Source organism: Haematobia irritans, chromosome 3 (assembly GCF_050003625.1).
Source record: "Haematobia irritans isolate KBUSLIRL chromosome 3, ASM5000362v1, whole genome shotgun sequence".
In the NCBI taxonomy this organism is placed as follows: Eukaryota; Metazoa; Arthropoda; class Insecta; order Diptera; family Muscidae; genus Haematobia; species Haematobia irritans.
This window is the reverse complement of record NC_134399.1, coordinates 29,120,296-29,142,569: the sequence shown is the minus strand read 5'-3', so window position 1 is coordinate 29,142,569 and position 22,274 is coordinate 29,120,296. Positions and strand designations below refer to the sequence as shown.

Sequence of the window (22,274 nt, the reverse complement as noted above, 5' to 3'; positions counted from 1 at the left end):
AGCTTTTGGGTATTCATAATGATTGCCAGATATAAATGTCAATTTAGCATTAGATTTCATACAATATATCGAAATGTAATTTCATATAGTTTTGCTATATTTATGCAATCAAATATTCCGAGTTTAATAAATGATTTGTGTAGAACATGGCATTTGTTCATTAATGATAACTGCATTACTGTAATCTTTAGAGATTTAACCAAAGTGCACAGAATGGTATAACTTGATTTTTGACAAGGTAAAGCCAAACTTCTAAAATGATTATTGGAGATTATTTTAGTCTTATTGAAAATAATAATTGAACTTAGATTTTGTAGACGACAAACGTACACAGTCTTAACCATTTCTGGACAATGTAATGATCGAGTCAATTGAATGTGAAGTCCCTAAGACTTGTTTTCAGTTTGCTTATGGATGTTGGTTTAACATCCAGAAGATATCCTCCCAATAAATAACGTGGTTACCCTTCCGATGCAATTAATATTTTGGAATCATGCTGCACGATACTCTTCAATAGAGGAGAATTTTGCAAATTGTGGAGATAATTAATCGACTTATAAGTCTTTCCCACGCACTAGCAGTCAATGCTTTCAGGATTTTATTTCTGCCAGTGTTGCCAGTATTTTTCGGGCTCTTGCCTCCAAAATTAGTATGCTTTCGTCTCCAAAAATTCCCAGTTTAAATTAAAATTCCCCACAAAAATCTCCAAGACATTGTTGATAAGTTTTTGTGCAAAATAAATAATTAAATAGCCTTTGCTGTAGAAAATCAGTAATGATTTAAAAATTGAAAAAAAAAAACAAGTATATACGGCCGCAAGTTCGGCCAGGCCGAATCTTATGTACCCACCACCATGGATTGCGAAGAAACTTCTACGAAAGACTGTCATCCACAATCGAATTACTTGGGGTGTGGTATCTTAAAACTTCTTATTCCTGCATGGTTGTTGGATACCATATACTAACATCACGTACCAAATTTCAACCGAATGGGAAGAATTTTGCTCTTCCAAGGGGCTCTGGAGGTCAAATCTGGGGATCGGTTTATATGGGGCCTATATATAATTATGGACCGATATCGACCAATTTTTGCATGGGAGTTTGAGGCCATATATTAACACCACGTACCAAATTTCAACTGAATCAGATGAATTTTGGTCTTCCAAGAGGTTCCGGAGGTCAAATCTGGTGATCGGTTTATATGGGGGCTATATATAATTATGAACCGATGTGGACCAATTTTTGCATGGTTGTTAGAGACCACATACTAACATCACGTACCAAATTTCAGCCGGATCGGATGAAATTTGCTTCTCTTAGAGGCCTCGCAAGCCAAATCGGGGGATCGGTTTATATGGGGGCTATATATAATTATGGACCGATGTGGACCAATTTTTGCATGGTTGTTTGAGACCATATACCAACACCATGTTCCAAATTTCAGCCGGATCGGATGAAATTTGCTTCTCTTAGAGACCTCGCAAGCCAAATCGGGGGATCGGTTTATATGGGGGCTATATATAATTAAGGACCGATGTGGACCAATTTTTGCATGGTTCTTAGAGACCATATACTGACACCATGTACCAAATTTCAGCAGGATCGGATGAAATTTGCTTCTCTTAGGGGCCTCGCAAGCAAAATCGGGGGATCGGTTTATATGGGGGCTATATATAATTATGAACCGATGTAGACCAATTTTTGCATGGTTGTTAGAGACCATATACTAACACCATGTACCAAATTTCAGCCGGATCGGATGAAATTTGCTTCTCTTAGGGGCCTCGCAAGCCAAATCGGGGGATCGGTTTATATGGTGGCTATATATAATTATGGACCGATGTGGACCAATTCTTGCGTGTTTCTTGGAGACCACATTCTAACACCACGTTCCAAATTTCAACCGGATCGGATAAATTTTGCTCCTCCAAGAGGCTCCGGAGGACAAATCTGGGGATCGATTTGTATGGGGGCTATATATAATTATGGGCCGATGTGGACCAATTTTTGCATGGTTGTTATAGACCATATACTAACACCATGTACCAAATTTCAATCGGATCGGATGACTTTTGCTCTTCTAAGAGGCTCCGGAGATTGGTTTATATGGGGGCTATATATAATTGTAGGCCGATGTGGACCAATTTTTGCATGGTCATTAGAGAACATATACCAACACCATGTACCAAATTTCAGCCGGATCGGATGAAATTTGCTTCTCTTAGAGGCTCCGCAAAACAAATCGGGGGATCGGTTTATATGGGGGCTATATATAATTATAGACCGATGTGGACCAATTTTTGCGTGGGTGTTATAGACTATATACTAACACCATGTACCAAATTTCAGCCGGATCGGATGAAATTTGCTTCTCTTAGAGCAATCGCAAGCCAAATTTGGGGGTCCGTTTATATGGCGGCTATACGTAGGTTAGGTTAGGTTAGGTTAGGTTATGTGGCAGCCCGATGTATCAGGCTCACTTAGACTATTCAGTCCATTGTGATACCACAGTGGTGAACTTCTCTCTTATCACTGAGTGCTGCCCGATTCCATGTTAAGCTCAATGACAAGGGACCTCCTTTTTATAGCCGAGTCCGAACGGCGTTCCACCTTGCAGTGAAACCACTTAGAGAAGTTTTGAAACCCTCAGAAATGTCACCAGCATTACTGAGGTGGGATAATCCACCGCTGAAAAACTTTTTGGTGTTCGGTCGTAGCAGGAATCGAACCCACGACATTGTGTATGCAAGGCGGGCATGCTAACCATTGCACCACGGTGGGCTATACGTAAAAGTGGACCGATATGGACCAATTTTCACATGGTTGTTAGAGACCATATACCAACACCATGTACCTGATTTCAGTCGGATCGGATGAAATTTGCTTCTCTTAGAGGCTCCGCAAGCCAAATTTGGGGGTCCGTTTATATGGGGGCTATACGTAAAAGTGAACCGATAGGGCCCATTTTCAATACCTTCCGACCTACATCAATAACAACTACTTGTGCCAAGTCTCAAGTCGATAGCTTGTTTCGTTCGGAAGTTAGCGTGATTTCACCAGACGGACGGACATGCTCAGATCGACTCAGAATTCACCACGACCCAGAATATATATACTTTATGGGGTCTTAGAGCAGTATTTCGAAGTGTTACAAACGGAATGACAAAGTTAATATACCCCCATCCTATGGTGGAGGGTATAAAAAATAATAATTTTTTTTCATACCAGCTTGCGAGCTTATTACACTCAACCGATTTCAAAAAAGTCCCCAAATTTAGGCCAAAACCCCTCCCCAAATTGGTGAAAAATCCCCAATACTGGCAACACTGCTCCCAACACCTTCTGTATGTTTACCAAAGATGAACATGGTGTCCAACGTCGCTCCGAGAACTTAGGAGTGATTGGACGTAAGAATACTCTGACCACCAATGTGGATTTCGATTTGAGTTCAACTTTTTAGACCAAGACGTGAGTTTTGTGATTGACAAGATGAAAGGAGAAAGTCCTTGAGTGCAGGGAATACTTCAACTCTAGATCATTGATATAACGACCACAACATAGATTATAAGATTGACATCTGGTAAAGGTGGAGAATTTCTTGCCTTTGAATAGGAGGTGAACAAAACTCCATCCTTTGTGGGTTTTGCAGGTGTGAAGATATTGTGCCGAGAAATTTCCCCACAGGATGGTCCAAATATCCTGAAATTAGCCAACCATTTTCTAAGATAATTAGGGACAGAAAAATCCCCACCATCTTCTAAGTGGATGGTATGGCTAATACTATTAAAGTCATACAAATTCAATGCGTTACCGCTCTTAAGATTGAATCCACTACCGATGTTTTGCCCCATCAAATGTTCCTTAAAGAAGCTCAGATATATCGTTTCCTGATTCCTTGCTTCATGTAGGAGTCTACATGAAGCAAGCACCTCTCCCCAAAGTATATATGTGTTCTGGTTTCAGTACCGGATGAACCTTCCCTATTTTTCAGATGACGAGTATTTCAAAGTTTCTAATACAGGTTTTATGCCAGTGGCCATTTTATCTCAAGGCGTGGGTAAGTTCTTTATCGCCATTCTCTCTAATATACTTCAGCATACGAAAGTACAATAGCTGACATGTATGAATTAGCCTTCGTTCGTTTTTGATTTCGGCTTGCTTGATTGCTGCAGAACATAATCTGCGTACGGATATCGTCTGTTGGCAATTGCTCTCAAAACGAAATTCAGATATTAGTTTTTCATTTGGGGTTTGACAGAATCCGAATCTTCGACCACATCCATTCAATACTTGCCTTACCTTTCGCACAAATCCTATCCTAGAGTTATAACCATAGTTTTCTCTTCGGATCATACCTCTTTCATCTGCCACATTTGATACTTCCATAGCGATGTTCGAAAAGATATCAAGAAATCCGACTTTTGGATATATTTCTTGTATCCTCTTGTAAAGAACTACCTGAAGATGTGCTACAACTCAGTAGGGTAAATCGAGTTTTCCATCTATGGATGTTTCCTTGGTGTCCGTACCGGAACATTCGTCTTTAGTGAATGCTGAGGCATATACATTGAAGGTGTCGGCCAGGAATCCGGAAGGTGTCGGCCATTATCTTCAATCGGTATGCTCGTTTCCTAAATATGTGAGCTCATACACAACCATAGGATCTGAGAGCACAGAAGGCCTGCCGTTGTTTTATGTTTGTCAAGTCTGCGGTTATGGTCATTCGGAGTTTGCTCAAACGAATGCCGGTTGTTATTTTGGAGACTCCCAGTATCCTTGGATAGGGCGAGTTTTGTCAACGGAAGGCAATCGTCGTACATCTCTTGCCTTTTGCCCTTTGTTCCTCAAAAAGATACTGTGGCTTTCATCAGCCACATTTGATACTTCCATAGCGATGTTCGAAAAGATATCAAGAAATCCAACTTCTGGAATGTATTTCTTGTATCCTCTTGTAAAGAACTACCTGAAGATGTGCTACAACTTAGTAGAGTAAATCGAGTTTTCCAACTGTGGAGCTGTGGCATATACATTGAAGGTGTCGGCCAGGAATCCGGAAGGTGTCGGCCATTATCTTCAATCGGTATGCTCGTTTCCTAAATATGTGAACTACATACACAACCATAGGATCTGAGAGCACAGAAGGCTTGCCGTTGTTTTATGCTAGTCAAGTCTGCGGTTATGGTCATTCGGAGTTTGCTTAAACGAATGGCGGTTGTTATATTGCGGTTAGGGGTTTGAGAGATTCCGCATCGTCTACCTCACCCGCTTTGATTCCAGAACAGACTTTGGAGACTCTTAGTATCCTTGGATAGGGCGAGTTTTGTCAACAGAAGGCAATCGTCGTACATCTCTCGCCTTTTGCCGTTTGTTCCCCAAAAAGATGTTTGACAGATTCCGACTCGCGTCGATCGCAGACTCTTCGTACTCAGAGTCTTCCAGGTGGTCCGCATGTTTGATGATCTGATTGCTAAACTTTCAGAATCTAGGTTTTCTACAGAAAGCATTCGTCTTATGGGTAGCAGCTTTGAAAGTTTTCTACCTATATTAAATGCAGATATTTGAGAGATTTCGCATCATCGATCACATCCTCCTCGATCTCAGATCAAACTCTTCCCGATGGTTGCGCTGCTTTTCCTTCTCCTTTATGAGGCTTCAGGAGGTCGATGTGGTTGCAAAACTTCTGGAATCTGGGTTTTTCTACAGAAAGCATTCGTCGTATGGGTATCGGCGTTTGAAATTTACCTCCCAAATGTAATGCAGATGTGTGGCAGGTTCCCCATCATCTATCACATCCTCTACGTCCCAGATCAGACTTCCTACATGAACAATCACCACACATATCCCAAATCATACTCTTCCGTTGCTTAGCCTACTTTTCTCACCAATGGTTGAAGTTGATCGAGTAAGTTAGGTTGCAGCCCAATGTATCAGGCTCACTTAGACTATTCAGTTCATTGTGATACCACATTGGTGAACTTCTGTCTTATCACTGAGTGCTGTCCGATTCCATGTTAAGCTCAATGACAAGGGACCTCCTTTTTATAGCCGAGTCCGAACGGCGTTCCACATGACAGTGAAACCAATTAGAGAAGCTTCGAAACCCTCAGAAATGTCACCAGCATTACTGAGGTGGGATAATCCACCGCTGAAAAACTTGTTGTTGTTCGGTCGAAGCAGGAATCGCCCTTGTTTGCAAGGCGGGCATGCTAACCATTGCACCACGGCCATTGCATCCCGTTCGATCGAGTAGCTTTGCTGCGACTGAGGATCCGAGAGTCAGGCTAGTTTTGTCTACGGAAGGCATTCGTAGAACTAATGTAGCCTTTCGGAAATTTCTCCCACATCAGATGTTTGAGATATTCCACATCCTCTTCAATGTCAGATCATATATTCCCAGAGCGTATCACCACCTTCCTCCTAATAATGCCTACAAGATGGTCGATTTGGTTGGCAAAATTCTTGGACCTAAGTGCTTAAGGGTTTTCTACAGAAAGTATTCATCCTATGGGTATCGCCTTATAAAAATTGATTCTCACATGAAAGGCAGATGTTTCAGAGATTCCGCACCGTCATTCCGAATCGTCTACCACAGCCGCTGCGATCCGAGATCAGACTCTTGCACCACTAGATCGAACATGTTCGTCGATGTGGTTGGCAAACTTCCGGAACCAAACGCAACTCTACAGAAGGTATTCGTCCTGTGGGTATCACGTTTTGAAGTTTGCTTCCCACATGAAATTGAGATTTTTGAGAGATTCCGAACAGTCAACTACCATTCCAGATAAGACTTTCCAATTACTTGGCCAACTTTTCTCACCAATGAGTGAAGTGCATCGAGCAGTCGGGCGAGTTTTGTCAACGAAAGGCATTTGTCGTACGGTTGCCAACTTTTGGACTTTACTCGAAAGATGTTTGAAAGATTCCATCATCATCGACCATATTCGTTTCAATGTCACATTAGATTATTCGAGATAGTATCACTACTTTCCTCCTTTATATGTCTAAATGTTAGTCGATCTGGTTGGCAAACTTCTCGAACCTAAGTCGTTGGGGATTTTCTACAGAAAATATTCGTCGTATGAGTTTCGCCTTTTGAAGTTTGATTCCCACAAAAAACTTAGATTTTTGAGAGATTCCGAACCGTCAACTACAGTCGCTTCGATTCCATACCAGACTTTTCCAGTTGCTTGCCCAACTTGAAGTTGATCGAGTAGCTTGGCCAGACTCAGGTTCCAAGGGTCGGATGGTTTTGTCAATGAAAGCCATTCGTGGTACGCGTATCGTCTTTTGCAGTTAGCTTCCCAAAAATATGTTTGAGATTGCGATTCTTCGATCATAGATGTTTCGTACCCAGATCAGACTCTTCCAGATGGTTGTACCATCTGATCGACTATGTGCGATCTCAAAAAGATGCTTGAGAGATTCCACATCATCTACCACATCCGCTTCAATGTCAGATCAGATTTTCCAATATGGTATCACCACTTTCCTCCTGGACGATCTGGTTGGCAAACTTCTCGACCCCATCCGCTTCAATGTCAGATCAGATTTTCCAATATGGTATCACCACTTTCTTCATGGTCGATCTGGTTGACAAACTTCTCGAACCTAAGTCTTTGGGTTTCTAAGAATGTATTTGTCCTATGGACATCGCCTTTTGAAGTTTGTTTCCTACATGAAATGCAGATGATTCCAAGGCATCAAGTACAGTCCCTTCGGTTCTAGATCAAACTTTTCTAGTTGCTTGCCCAACTTGAAGTTGATCGAGTAGCTTGGCCAGACTCAGGATCCTAGGGTAGGACGGTTTTGTCAATGGAAGGCCAAAAAGATTTTTGAGTTGTTCCGACTCCTCGATCATAGACGCTTCGTATGCAAATCAGACTCTTCCGGATGGTTGCAAAACCAAAGCTATGATGTGCGTCGATCTATTTGGCAAACTTCGGGAACCCATGTCATCTAGGAGATTCCGCACCGTCGACCACATCCGCTTCCATCACAAATAAGACTTTTGCAGTTGCTTGGCCTATTTTTTGACTAATGTATGTATTTAATCGAGCATCTTGGCGAGACCGAAGATGCCATGGTCGGACTGGTTTTGTCAAAGGAAGGCATTCATGTTGATCAATCGGTTAGTCGATCTGAATCCTAAGTCGTTCGGGGTTTTCTACAGAAAAAAATCGTCGTATGGCTTTCGCCTGTTGAAGTTTGCTTCACACATGAAAGGCTGATCTATTTGGCAAACTTCGACAACCTCAGTCGTCCAGGAGATTCCGCACCATCGACCACATCCGCTTCCATCACAGATATGACTTTTGCAGTTGCTTGGCCTATTTTTTGACTAATGTATGAATTTAATCGAGCATCTTGGCGAGATGGAGGATGCTATGGTCGGGCTGGTTCTGTCAAGGGATTTTGATCGAAACCTAAGTCGTTCGGGGTTTTCTACAGAAAAAATTCGTCGTATGGGTTTCGCCTGTTGAAGTTTGCTTCACATATGAAAAGCTGGTATTTGAGAGATTCCGCACCGTCGATCACATCCGCTTCAATCACAGGTCCAACTTTTTTAGTTGCTTGCCCAACCTGAAGTTGATCGAGAACTTGGCGAAACTCAGGATCCTAGGGTAGGACGGAAGGCATTCCTCGTACGGGTATCGTCTTTTGAAGTTTACTTCCAAAAAAGATAATCGAGAGATTCCAGAGCACCGACTACAGACGTTGCGATCCCAGATTAGACTCTTCCAGGTGGTTACACCTTCAGATCGACCATGTTCGTCGATGTGGTTGGTAAACTTCCGGAACCTATGTCGTCATGTTTTTTTTTTACAAAGCATTCTTCGTATATGTGTCACACTTTGGAAGTTTGCTTCCCAAATGAAATACGCTGTTGAAGTTTGCTTCACACATGAAAGGCTGATAGTTGAGAGACTCCTCAACGTGTACCACATCCGCTTCAATCACAGGTCCAACTTTTTTAGTTGCTTGCCAAACCTGAAGTTGATCGAGTAGCTTGGCGAAACTTAGGATCCTAGGGTAGGACGGAAGGTATTCATCGTACGGGTATCGTCGTTTGAAGTTTACTTCCCAAAAAGATAATCGAGAGATTCCGGATCACCGACTACAGACGTTGCGATCCCAGATCAGACTCTTCCAGGTGGTTACACCTTCAGATCGACCATGTTCGTCGATGTGGTTGGTAAACTTCCGGAACCTATGTCATCATGTTTTTTTTACAAAGCATTCTTCGTATATGTGTCGCACTTTGGAAGTTTGCTTCCCAAATGAAATGCGATCCCAGATCGGAATCTTCCAGTTGCTTAGCCCACTTTTCTCACTAAGGGTTGAAGTTGATAGAGCAGATTGGCGAGACTCAGGATCCGCCTAATTCACATCGAAGATGGACCAAATCTATTGAATTTTATCTGTGTTTCTCATGGCTTGACCAATAGCCAGAGTTTTTAAAGTCCGAGTCCTAGAAGCGAGAACTCTCTAGGCTACCATACTGTTACCTGGCGGTCCAAGCTTGACCACTATTCCTTAACCACATAGTGGTGTACTTTGCCGCTAAAGTCATCTGTTTCCTCTAACCACAGTCAAATATCTAGATTAAATGAAATGCAAATGTTTGAGAGATTCCGTATCGTTGATCACCGTCGCTTCCATATCTCAGATCAGACTCTTCCAGTTGCTTAGCCTACTTTTCTCTCTAAGGGTTGAAGTTGATCAAGTAGCCTGGCGAGATTCAGGATCCTCCTAATTCACATCGAAGAGGGACCAAATCTCTTGAATTTCTCATGGCTTGACCAATAGCCAGAGTTTTTAAAGTCCGAGTCCTAGAAGCGAGAACTCTCTAGGCTACCATACTGTTACCTGGCGGTCCAAGCTTGACCACTATTCCTTAACCACATAGTGGTGTACTTTGCCGCTAAAGTCATCTGTTTCCTCTAACCATAGTCAAATATTTCTGTGTAATTTCTATTCCTCTGCTTTCGGGCAAGGATTCATGTAATTTTCGGATTTTCGAAGCCAATGAAGTAGTCTACAAACAAACCACCGTTCATTCAATCCGCAATTTTTTTTGTTTCTATCCAACTCTCCTTCCAAAACTATAATGCCCTTAATTTCATCTATAAACTCTGTTTTTTTGTTATTGCTGTGCATCGAGAGTTCATCAATAAAAATCTACATAGAACCTTTTGCCCTAATCCACAAAACAATTTAGTTAGGCTTTTGTTGTGAAACGAATGGGAAACTTTGCAAACAATGCATTTTGCCAATGTCCCATCAAATGATGGCGATGGTGTTGTATCTCTTGCCAAAATCCAAATAGGAGGGCTGGCATCATAACAAGCTGGAATAACTTCATCATGTGTGGCGGTGGGACATGTGTTGTTGCCGTTTTTTGTGATGAAGAAAAAAAACACAATGACCTGCCAGCCGCAATGTTAGCGTAGCGAGATATTCGTACTTAGGGACAGTTGGTAGTCTACAGAGAGAGAGAGATGGCCAAAGACAAGGCATATTCATTTTTTTTTTTTTGGTTGTTAAGGATAAACCACTAGAATAGGTCTATGTACATGGAAATCGATTTGTTCCGCTCCATTTACCACATTTACCCTTAGTTCATATGCACAGAGTATAATAAACGACACCACCCCATCCCCCTAAATACATACAACATGTGATATGTAGTTCTATAGCGCCCTATGGTATGCAGCAAATTTCTAAAATAAACTTTTTTCCTTCTCCCTTTCCCTCTGCTTATATTTCAGGCTTATCCCAACAGAGATATCACCAATATTGTGGAGTCATCACACTATCAGAAAATTGGCGGCTGGTGTCGCCAGGGAGCTTTGAATGCCAACAAGTGCAAGGGAGCCCATCGTTGGATTAAACCATTCCGGTGCTTGGGTAAGTTTTGTTTGTCCCTCCTTCCCCCTAACCCTAATTCTGGGTGGGCCAAGTTTGACTACATCATGGCCATTGTTCATTAAAGAAGAATTAATGGATGCAAGCATTGGCATATGGGGCGACGGGCTAAATGCCAATATCATGTGACCAAGCCATGTATCACATAATTGCAGCTCCCAACAATTACAAAAAAGCGTCGAAAAAAAATTATTTTAAAAATCCCTGAACAATATAAGTGATTTGTTTTTGCGTTTTGATGTTTATATGGGTGTGTGTATTACTTTCAGAAGGACCCTTCCAATCGGATGCTTTATTGGTACCCGAAGGTTGCCTCTTCGATCACATTCATAATGCCTCACGCTGCTGGCCTTTCGTTAGGTGGAATCAGACCGGTGCTGCTGCCTGTCAAGAACGTGGCATGCAAATGCGTAGCTTTGCCATGTTGCTACCCTGTGGCATCTCCTTGTTTTCGGGTGTTGAATTTGTCTGCTGTCCAAAACATTTCAAAAGTGAGTAGAAACCAAAACCATCTTCCCCTTTTACCAACATGTCCATGCCATGGGCCATCAGTATGGACATTGGCTAACAAACAAACCGAGATATTTTAAATTATTAGGAAGACCCCCCTATTCCAAAAGACCACCAGTTTACTTAACTTGAGAAAAGAAAACAAAATTGGAAACATCATCGTATGGCAAAAACGACTATCACATCAGATGTAACCAAGTAGCCAAGATAATTGTCAATTGCAAAAAAAAAAATATTAAAAAATGATCAAAATGAAGACATTTGATACCCACAAAAAATCGTAGTAGAAATCCTGAACTTTGCTAGAATTTTTTTTTTGTTAATTTTAATTTTTTTTTAAATTTTTTTTTTTGCATTTTTTGTAGCACTTGAAGTCTAACAAAATTATAAAAAATTATGTAATAAACAAATACATTTTGTAGGATAGGATGGCCTGATCCTTTGAATCTTCCTCTATATAATAATCCTTTCTATAATCTTTAGAAAACTTTATTTCTATAGAAAATTTTGTCACAATTTTATTTATATAGAAAATTTTGCCCAAATTTAGTTTCTATAGACAATTTTGTCAAAATTAAATTTCTATAGAAAATGTTTGCAAAATTTTATTTCCATAGAAAATATTGTGCGAAATTTTATTTCTATAAAAATGTTTTGCAAAATTGTAATTCTATAAAAATTTTATTTCTACAGAAAAATTTTGTCGAAAAAAATAATTTCTATAAAAAATTGTCAACATTTTATTTCTATATAAAATTTTTGCAAAATTTTATTTCTGCAGAAAGTTTTTGCAACACTTTATGTCTCTAGTCAATTTCGGTAAAATTGTAATTATCTATAAAATATTGGCAAAATTTTATTTCTACAGGAAATTTTTGTTAAAATTTTATTTCTATTGAAAATTTTATCAAAATTTTATTTCTCTAGACAATTTTTTGCAAAATGTTACTTCTGTAGAACATTTTTGCACAATTTTATGTCTATAGAATATTTTATCTTTTTTTTCTATAGAAAAGTTTTGCAACATTTTATATCTATAGCAAATTTTTGCAAAATTTTTTTTATGGACCATTTTTTTTATTTCTACAAAAATTTCTATAAAAAAAAATCTTAACATTTTATTTCTATACAAAATTTTGTCACAATTTTATTTCCATAGAAAATTTTGTCCAAATTTTATTTCTATAGAAAATTCTGACAAAATTTTATTTCTATAGAAAATTTTGTCAAAACTTCTATCGAAACTGTTTGCAAAATTTTATTTCTATAGAAAATTTTTTACGAAATTTTATTTTTATAAAAAAAATTGGGAAATTTTTATTGCTATAGAATATTTTTTGCAAAATTTTATTTCTATAAAAAAATTTGTCAAAAATTTATTTCTATGGAAAATTTTTTGCAATATTTTATTTCTACAGGAACTTTTTGCAATATTTTGTTTTTATAGAAATTTTTTGCAATATTTTGTTTTTATAGAAATTTTTTGCAAAATTTTCTTTCTATAGAAAACTTTTGCAAACTTTTATGTCTGCAGAAAATTTTTTCAAACTTTTATTTCTATAGAAAATTTTGTCACAATTTTATTTCCATAGAAAATGTTGTCAGAATTTTATTTCTATAGAAAATTTATTTCATTGTTGTTGTTTTTGATTTCAGCTTAAAACCATGCATTGACTAAACTACAAGTGTAGCTTAGCCAACAGAGGAAAGTATGCTTGTCAAATTTATTTGGACAAAGCCCTATAGACTGCAAGATGGTTGGATGTACAGCTGTTTCAGAATTACCACATTCCTAATCAGCATCCTCTACTTGCAGCAAAACTATCAACCAATTATCAGAATAAATTCGGGTATTTCACTCAACCCAAAGTGAACCACACTTGAACCTTCCGAAAAAAAGGTTTGATAGTCGGCTACTGCCTAAACAAATTTGCCAACATATCTCTTTCCCTTTGCCAAACTCAAATCATCGATTTGAATGCAGTTGGCTGGGTTTTATTTGAAATTTTAAAATTTTATTTCTATAAAAAAATTGCGAAATTTTGATTGCTACAGAAAATTTTTCGCAAAATTTTATTTCTATACAAAATTTTGACAAAAATTTATTTCTATGGAAATTTTTTGCAACATTTTATTTCTACAGGAATTTTTGCAATTTTTTTTCTATAGAAATTTTTTGCAAAATTTTATTTCTACAAAAAATTTTAGAAAAAAAAAATTTCTATAGAAAATTATCAAAATTTTATTTCTATAGAAAATTTTGTCAATATTATATTTCTATAGAACATTTTGGCAATTTTATTTTTTATTTCTACAAAAAAGCTTTTGCAAAATTTTATTTCAATAGAAAATTTTTTGGGAAATTTTATTTATATACAAAATTTTGTCAAAAATTTATTTCTGTGGAAAATTTTTGTAAAAATTTTTTTTATAGAAATTTTTTGCAAAATTTTATTTCTACAAAAAATTTTGTAAAAATTTTTTTTTTCCATAGAAAATTATCACAATTTTATTTCTATAGAAAATTTTGTCAAAATTATATTTCTATGGTTAGGTTAGGTTAGGTTAAAGTGGCAGCCCGATTAAGATTCAGGCTCACTTAGACTATTCAGTCCATTGTGATACCACATTAACTAAAAGTACCTATTACATATGGGCACTTCTAGTTTTAACCGCTGAACCTTCTTGATTATTTTTCTTTGTTGAACCAACCAGATTGTTCCAAAAACAGTAGCAGACTGCTTAAGTTAACGTTTTCCAGATCCGCCAGTAATCTGAAGCTATATGCTCCTAAAAGTTGCTTGCGCTTTACACAAAATGCAGGACACTCACACAAGAGGTGTTTAATTGATTCTTTTTCCTCCGCATCATGACAGCTCATACAATAGTCATTATACTTCGCGCCAATAGTTTTTGCAAAATCGCCTATCAGGCAGCGACCCGTTATAGCAGATATCAGGAGTGATATCTGACGTCTCGAGAACATTAGCATATCTAGTGTGCGGTTTAAGTTGAAATGGGGCCATATTTGCTTGGTGTCGTTACAACCCTTGCAATTCTCCCATCGAACATTTGCCATCATAACAGCCTTCTCACGCAGCATGAGCTTGCAGGTAGCTAGGGGCATACCAACAAATTCTAGTTCCCCTGGAATATGTAAGGTAGTCCCTAGCCTTGCCAACTCATCCGCTTCGCAGTTCCCCGGTATGTTCCTATGGCCAGGCACCCATATTAGGTGAATATTGTACTGCTCAGCCATCTCATTGAGAGATTTGCGGCAGTCGATGGCCGTTTTCGAGTTGAGGAACACAGAGTCCAAGGATTTTATTGCAGGTTGACTGTCTGAGTATATATTAATGCCCACATTTTTTGGAACATTACTTCTCAGCCAATTCGCCACCTCTCTTATTGCTAATATTTCAGCCTGAAAAACACTACAGTGATTAGGTAATCTTTTCGCTATTCGAAGTTCCAGATCATTAAAATATACTCCGAACCCCACTTGTCCATCCAATTTGGAGCCATCAGTGTAGAAATCTATATATTCTTTATTCCCCGGGGTCTGTGTGCACCACGCCTCACTGTTGGGGATTAGAGTCTCAAACTTTTTGTCGAAAAGTGGACTCGCCAAAGTGTAATCCACTACGTTAGGCACATCTGGCATTGTTTTGAGGACAGAACTGTGACCGTAACCTTTTTCCGACCACAGCGATAGTTCGCGCAACCGCACAGCCGTTGTTGCAGCTGACTGTTTGGCCAAAATGTCTAAAGGCAATAGATGCAGCACGACATTAAGGGAATTTGTTCCTGTCTTGCTGAATGCGCCTGAAATACACAAACACGCCATACGCTGAACTTTATCTAAACAAGTCGGTTTCTGAAGTGCCGGCCACCAGACTACAACACCATATAGCATTATAGGTCTAACCACTGCCGTGTATAGCCAATGCACAATTTTTGGTTTCAGTCCCCACTTTTTTCCTATTGCCTTTTTGCACGAGTACAAAGCTACAGTTGCCTTTCTCGCCCTTTCTTCAATATTAAGCTTAAAGTTCAGCTTCCTGTCCAAAATAACGCCAAGGTATTTTGCACATTCACCAAAGGGAATTTCAATACCCCCTAAGGAAATAGGCCTAACCGTGGGAGTTTTGCGATCGTTGCAGTACATGACTAATTCTGTCTTTGCAGGATTTACCCCAAGACCATTGTCTTTCGCCCATTTCTCAGTCATCCGGAGGGCCCTCTGAATAATATCTCTGATTGTGGATGGGAATTTTCCCCTGACTGCCAGAGCCACATCATCTGCGTATGCCACCACTTTTATCCTTTCTTTTTCTAGAGTAACCAGAAGGCTATTTATAGCAACATTCCAAAGAAGAGGTGATAGGACTCCTCCTTGGGGAGTGCCTCTGTTCACATACCTTTGTATGTTTGCTTGTCCTAGTGTGGCTGAAATACGTCTCTTCATTAGCAGTTCGTCTAACAGCCTGAGTATACATGGATCAACATTCAGAGTTGTCAGTCCATTTAATATCGAGCTCGGATGGACATTATTGAACGCCCCTTCGATGTCTAGAAACGCCACGATTGTGTATTCTTTGACAGATAGTGAGCTTTCAATAAAGCTGACTAGTTCATGTAGTGCGGTCTCAGTAGACCTGCCCTTCGAGTATGCATGCTGTCGTTTCGAGAACAAACTTGAATCGATGCTAGTTCTAAGATAAATATCTATCATCCTCTCCAGAGTCTTAAGTAGGAATGAGGATAAGCTGATTGGTCGGAAATCCTTCGCCCTCGAGTGAGAGGCTTTTCCCGCTTTAGGTATGAAAACGACTTTGTTTCCCTCCACTTTCCTGGGATATATGATAAGTTGATACATCCTTTATATATCACCGACAACCAGGGGATAATTTTGTCAGTTACAGCTTGTAACTCCGCCGGAGTAATTCCATCAGGTCCAGGGGATTTGAATGGTCCAAAGCTATTTAGCGCCCATCTTATTCTAGTTTCCGATACAATTTCCTCGACAGGAAACGACCGCTGAGCAACTGTGGCACCGCCAGTACATGGTTCAACCGTCTGATTTCCAGGAAAATGTGTGTCCAATAGTACCTCCAGCGTCTCCTTACTGGACGTTGTCCAATTGCCCTCCGATGTTTTAATGAAACCTGGAGCGGAGTTGGTGGATGCTAGAACCTTCCGTAGTCTGGAAGCCTCGGACGTATTCTCAATACTGCTGCAGTAAGCATTCCAAGAGTTATGCTGAGCCTTTCTCAGTTCTCGCTTGTATCCTCTCAGATTCTTCTTGTAAGCGTCCCAGTCCTCAGGGGCTCTGGTGGACTTTGCCTTGTTAAAGAGCTTCCTGCAGGATTTCCTCATATTACTTAATTCCGTAGACCACCATGGTGGTCGATGTTTCCCCCTTGGCTTTCCTCTAGGGCATGCAGCTTTCAGTGAGATGTTGAAGGCCTTAGTAATCCGCTCCACTGTGTGTTCGATATCTTGCACATTTCTCATATTTGTCTCTGTTATTTCCGGTATCATCATATTGAACGATTCCCTATACCTATTCCAGTCAGCTTTCCTAACATTTGGCGGAAATATGATCTTGGTGATATGAACATCAAATTTGAAACTGATGTAGCGATGATCTGAGAAGCTGTGTTCACTTAAAACCTGCCACTCAGATATCATTTCATTTAGTTCTTGCGAGGCCAAGGTGATGTCCAAAACCTCTTGCCTGTTTTTAGTGACAAAGGTTGGGACATCTCCCTTGTTGCAAACTACCAGATTAGTACGCAAAATAAACTCTATTAGCGACTCTCCCCTTGCATTAGTATCACTACTTCCCCATATACTATGATGTGCATTCGCATCGCATCCCATAATGAGTTTCGCCTTTGTTTTCAGTGACTCCTCCACTAAGGTCTTAACGGCATATGGAGGCATCTCCCTGTCATGTCCCATGTAGACCGAAGATACCCAATATTTGCATTTGGCTATTTCTAAACTTGCAACGACAGTGTCTGTATTGCACTTTGAGGGAAGCAGAAACAAATTGAGCTCGTTTTTAGCAATTATACAGGCTCGATTTACATCATTACCAGTATACTGCAATAGTTTGAACCCCGGAGTACTTAATTCACATATTTTGTTTTTGTAAACATATGGTTCTTGAATAAGAACTATATCTATGTCCCCTTTCATCAGGAGAACTTTTAAGGCAGCACATGCAGCCTTACAATGATGAAGATTTATCTGGAGGATCCGTAGGACCATCGAGATTTTCAACAACCGTCACATCAGCCGCTTCGATCGAGTCATCAAGAATGTCCTCTTCAGAGATATCGGTGACTCTCGCAATAACCATAGGTTCGACTTTGGTGAGTTCTGAGGCAATAGAAGCCTCCTCACGCATACGGTATCTATCCATGTCTTCAACTTTGGTATCTCCCTCGACTTCGCAAGAGGATCCGCTTACTTCTGATTCAGACAGAGGCTTGTCCATTTCTGAATCCTTTAGCTGATCGTTTTTATACACCTTCATTTGGATATAATGAAAGCCATAACATACACGGCCCTGGGACTTTGCCAGATGTGGCAAAGACTGAGTGTTCAATATAAACACTGCATGCCGTCTTGGTCCATCCACTTCATCCAAACGGCCAACCTTCCAATCAGCTGTTGGAAGATCTGGATTGCATCGTTTCAGTCTATTTAAAATAGATTCAGGGTCAGAAGGGTTTGCAGGTATCCAGGCATGTGCTCTAGGTCTAGCCGGTATGTCTTTCTTCTCGACTAACTCTAGAGCAGCTCCTTCCCAAACTTCACCAATTAGTATCAGAGCAGCTTTAAAACATTCTATAGACCTCTGGTCCTCAAATGCGACTAGCTTAAATCGTCCTTGATACCAACCAGCCTCTTGGTGTCGAGGATCTGGGCCGGGAAACTTTTCCAGTACCTGTGAGTAGACGACAGATAGAGCATTCTCAATTTCCCCCCATTTTTGCTTTGGAACCATACCGTCCAATGCTCCTTTATTAATGATAGCCATCACAAGGCTATCTTTAGCAACTGAGGCAAACGATCTTTGATCCCTTTTGGAGGATGGCAGCTCATCCGGCGATCGTTCCCTTTTTCCAGTCTCAAGAATTCCTTGATCCCATTTTAAGGAATCGCTTTGTTTAGCCGACAACGTGCTTGGGTCGACTGATCCTAACTTCTTTAGGATAAACAAAGCATTTCTGCGTTCCTTGAATCTCTTTCGTGAGGGATTACCTCCTTTTGATGTCGTTACCTTAGAAAAAGTTCGACTTGTCAGTGTGTCGCCACCTGTCGACCCGTCTACAGGTCGACTAATTGGGCCTAACTCTTGGTCATTGCCCAGATTTATAACTCCAGTCGATACCCGTCCACTGGGCCCTGAAGTTAGCAACCCAGTGGATGACTTGGAATTTCGCTGCATGGTGGCTTAATATCCCACCACACTTGAAATTCGTAGTAGGTACCTATTACTATGAGTTTATCCGCTATTGAAAAAACACGTCCGTTCCGTTCGACGGTTGAATAGGATTTATATTTCTATAGAAAATTTTGGAAATTTTTTTTTTATTTCTACAAAAAAACTTTTGCTAAATTTTATTTCAATGGAAAATTTTTTGCGAAATTTTATTTCTAAAAAAATTGTTTGGCAAATTTTATTTCTACAAAAAATTTTATAAAAAAATTATTTCTATAGAAAATTGTCAAAATTTTTGCAATTTTTTTTTTCTGTAGAAAGTTTATGGAACACTTTATGTCAATAGTAAATTTCTGTACAATTTTATTTCTCCATAAAATATCGGCAAAATTTTACTTCTACAGGAAATTTTTGTTAAAATTTTATTTCTATAGAAAATTTTATCAAAATTTTATTTCTGTAGAAAATTTTTGCTCACATTTATATCTATAGAATATTTTGTAAATTTTTTTTTCTATAGCATAGGTTTGCAACATATTATATCTATAGAAAATTTTTGCAAAATTATTTTTAATTTTTTAATTTTTTATTTCTATAGACAATTTTTTGCAAAATTTTATTTTTACAAAAATTTCTATAGAAAATTTTCTCAACATTATATTTCTATACAAAATTTTGTCATAATTTTATTTCTATAGAAAATTTAGTCCTAATTTTATTTCTATAGAAAATTCTGTCGAAATTTTATTTCTATAGAAAATTTTGTCAAAATTAAATTTCTATTGAAAATGTTTGGACAATTTTATTTCTATAGAAAATTCTTTACAAAATTTTATTTCTAAAAAAAATTTGGGAAATTTTTATTGATATAGAAAATTTTATTTTTATAGAAAATTTTTCGCAAAATTTTATTCCTATAGAAAATTTTGTCAAAAATTTATTTCGATGGAAATTTTTCTCAAAATTTTGTTTCTATAGAAATTTTTTGCAAAAGTATATTTCTACAGAAAAATTTGTAAAAAAAATTGTTTGTATAGAAAATTATCAAAATTTTATTTCTGTAGAAAATTTTATCAAAATTTTATTTCCATAGAAATTTTATATCTATAGAACATTTTGTTCAAATTTTATTGCTATAGAAAAATTTTGAAAAATTACATTTCTATAGAAAATTTTTGCAAAGTTTTATTTCTATAGAAAATTTTAGCAAAATGTTATTTCTATACAAAATATTTCCGAATTTTATTTCTATACAAAATTTTATTTCTATAGAAAATTTTGGTAAAATTTTATTTCTATAGAAAATTTTGCAAAATAATGAGCTTATTCGCAACCGAGTAAATTTATATATTTTTAAATAAAATTTTGCAAAATTTTCTTTAATTATACAATTATTTTTCGAGCTTTATGGACAGATATAGATTAAGGAACATGGTTAATAGAGCCATTGAAAAGAAAACGCCAGATACCAATCTATACACGCCTGGACTGTACATGTTTCGGTTCGGGCGAATGAACCTTTCCACATCCTTTAGTATAGATCTGGCTGGGAGAGATAACTCAATTTTGGGCCCTTTATGCTAACTCCTTATGGAGAAAACATTTGGGAAATTTCCTCTTACAAATTGAATCATCTTTTTCTCCCACTGTACATGAGTTATCTCTCCCAGCCAGATCTATACTAAAGGCTGTGGAAAGGTTCATTCGCCCGAACCGAAACATGTACAGTCCAGGCGTGTATAGATTGGTATCTGGCGTTTTCTTTTCAATGGCTCTATTAACCATGTTCCTTAATCTATATCTGTCCATAAAGCTCGAAAAATAATTGTATAATTAGATATAATGCATTTGGACGTCAATTGCCTGTTTCGGTATCAGGCTAACATGTAATATAATAAAATTTTCTTTCTATAGAAAATTTTTGCAAAATTTTATTTCTATAGAAAATGTTTGCAAAATGTTATTTCTATAGAAAATTTTTGCAAACTTTTATTTCTATGGACAATTTTGTCAGCATTTTATTTCTAAAGATAATTTTTGCAAAATTTTATTTCTACAGAAAATTTTATCAAAATTTTATTTCTATAGAAAATTTTGTCAAAATTTTATTTCTATAGAAAATTTTGTCAAAACAATATTTCTATAACAAAAATTGTCAACATTTGATTTCTATAGAAAATTTCGTCATAATTGTATTTCTATAGAAAAGTTTTGAAAAATTTTACTTTAATAGTAAATTTTTGAAAATTTTTTTCTGTAAGAAATTTTTGCAAAATTTTGTTTCTTTAGAAATTTTTTGAAAAATTTTATTTCTACAGAAAATTTAAAAAAAAAATATTTGAATAGAAAATTTTCTCAAAATTGTACTTCTCTATAGAACATCTTTAAATTTTTTTTTTTTCTATAAAAAAAATTTTGACAAAATTTTATTTTTATTGCAAATTCTCAAAATTTTATTTCTATAGAAAATTTTGTCAATATTTTATGTCTATAGAAAATTCTATCAAAATTTAATTCTATAGAAAAGTATGGACAAATTTTATTTTTATAGAAAACTGAAGGACCTCTTAGTTGGAAAGGAAAATATTGCAAAATCTACGAAAACATCAAGAATTCTACCAATCTATCAAAAAATCTATCAGTTTCGGTAGAATTTTTCCAACTGTTGTAACCGTGCTCACTAGGCGTTAGACTCCATTACGATTACAGATTTTTAAAATAAATAAGAACTTCCTGTAAAAAAAAAATTAAAAATAGTTTCCAAAAAAAGTGTTTTCGATCTTCAACTTGGTATCTGGTAGTACACAGAAAAGTTTTTCGTTTCTGATTCTATTACAAAACTAATTGATCGTTTAATTTTTTTTTTTTTTGACAAATTGAAACTACTTTAATAACGAAAATGATAATATCAATCACAGAATTAATTAGAAATAAAACCTGTATCTGATTTCTGATTTCTTTGGTAATCAATTAATTAATTTTTCAGTTTATTAAATGGTCCAATTAAAATTTTAACTGATTATTGCCGCAAAACTCATTTTATATATATTTTTTTTCAATTAAGTTATCAATTAGCTATTGTGTTTTATTATCTTTAGATGAAATAATTGTCTTAAAATTTCCATACGATTTAGTTTTCTGTTTGTAATTATAGTTGGATTTTTCTTTGGACTTGATCCACAATTTAATAATTCTAGTATGTGTGTAGAAACGTCCACTTCTTAGAGGTTTCACTGTAATTTTTATCACTGAGTTATATTTATGTAGACCTTTTTTTCTTGATGTTAAGTTTTTAAGATATTATCTATACAATTTGAATAGTGCTGTTTATTTTATATTATTATTTACAAACACTTATTTATTTGCAATTATTTTTATTC

General features: G+C 37.2%; 1 protein-coding gene across 9 annotated transcripts in view; it reads left to right on the top strand.

Moving 5' to 3' along the window:
- The window catches only part of Appl (amyloid-beta-like protein), a 524,229-nt gene that overhangs the window by 474,336 nt on the left and 27,619 nt on the right, over positions 1-22,274 (top strand). For 6 of the 9 annotated variants that reach the window (XM_075300177.1, XM_075300179.1, XM_075300180.1 and 3 more), the window contains 2 exons: positions 10,769-10,907; positions 11,195-11,416. In XM_075300177.1, coding sequence (XP_075156292.1) covers positions 10,769-10,907; positions 11,195-11,416 — 361 coding nt within the window. The remainder of the gene's footprint in view (positions 1-10,768; positions 10,908-11,194; positions 11,417-22,274) is intronic. The other 3 variants (XM_075300185.1, XM_075300178.1, XM_075300184.1) reach the window with 2 other exon arrangements.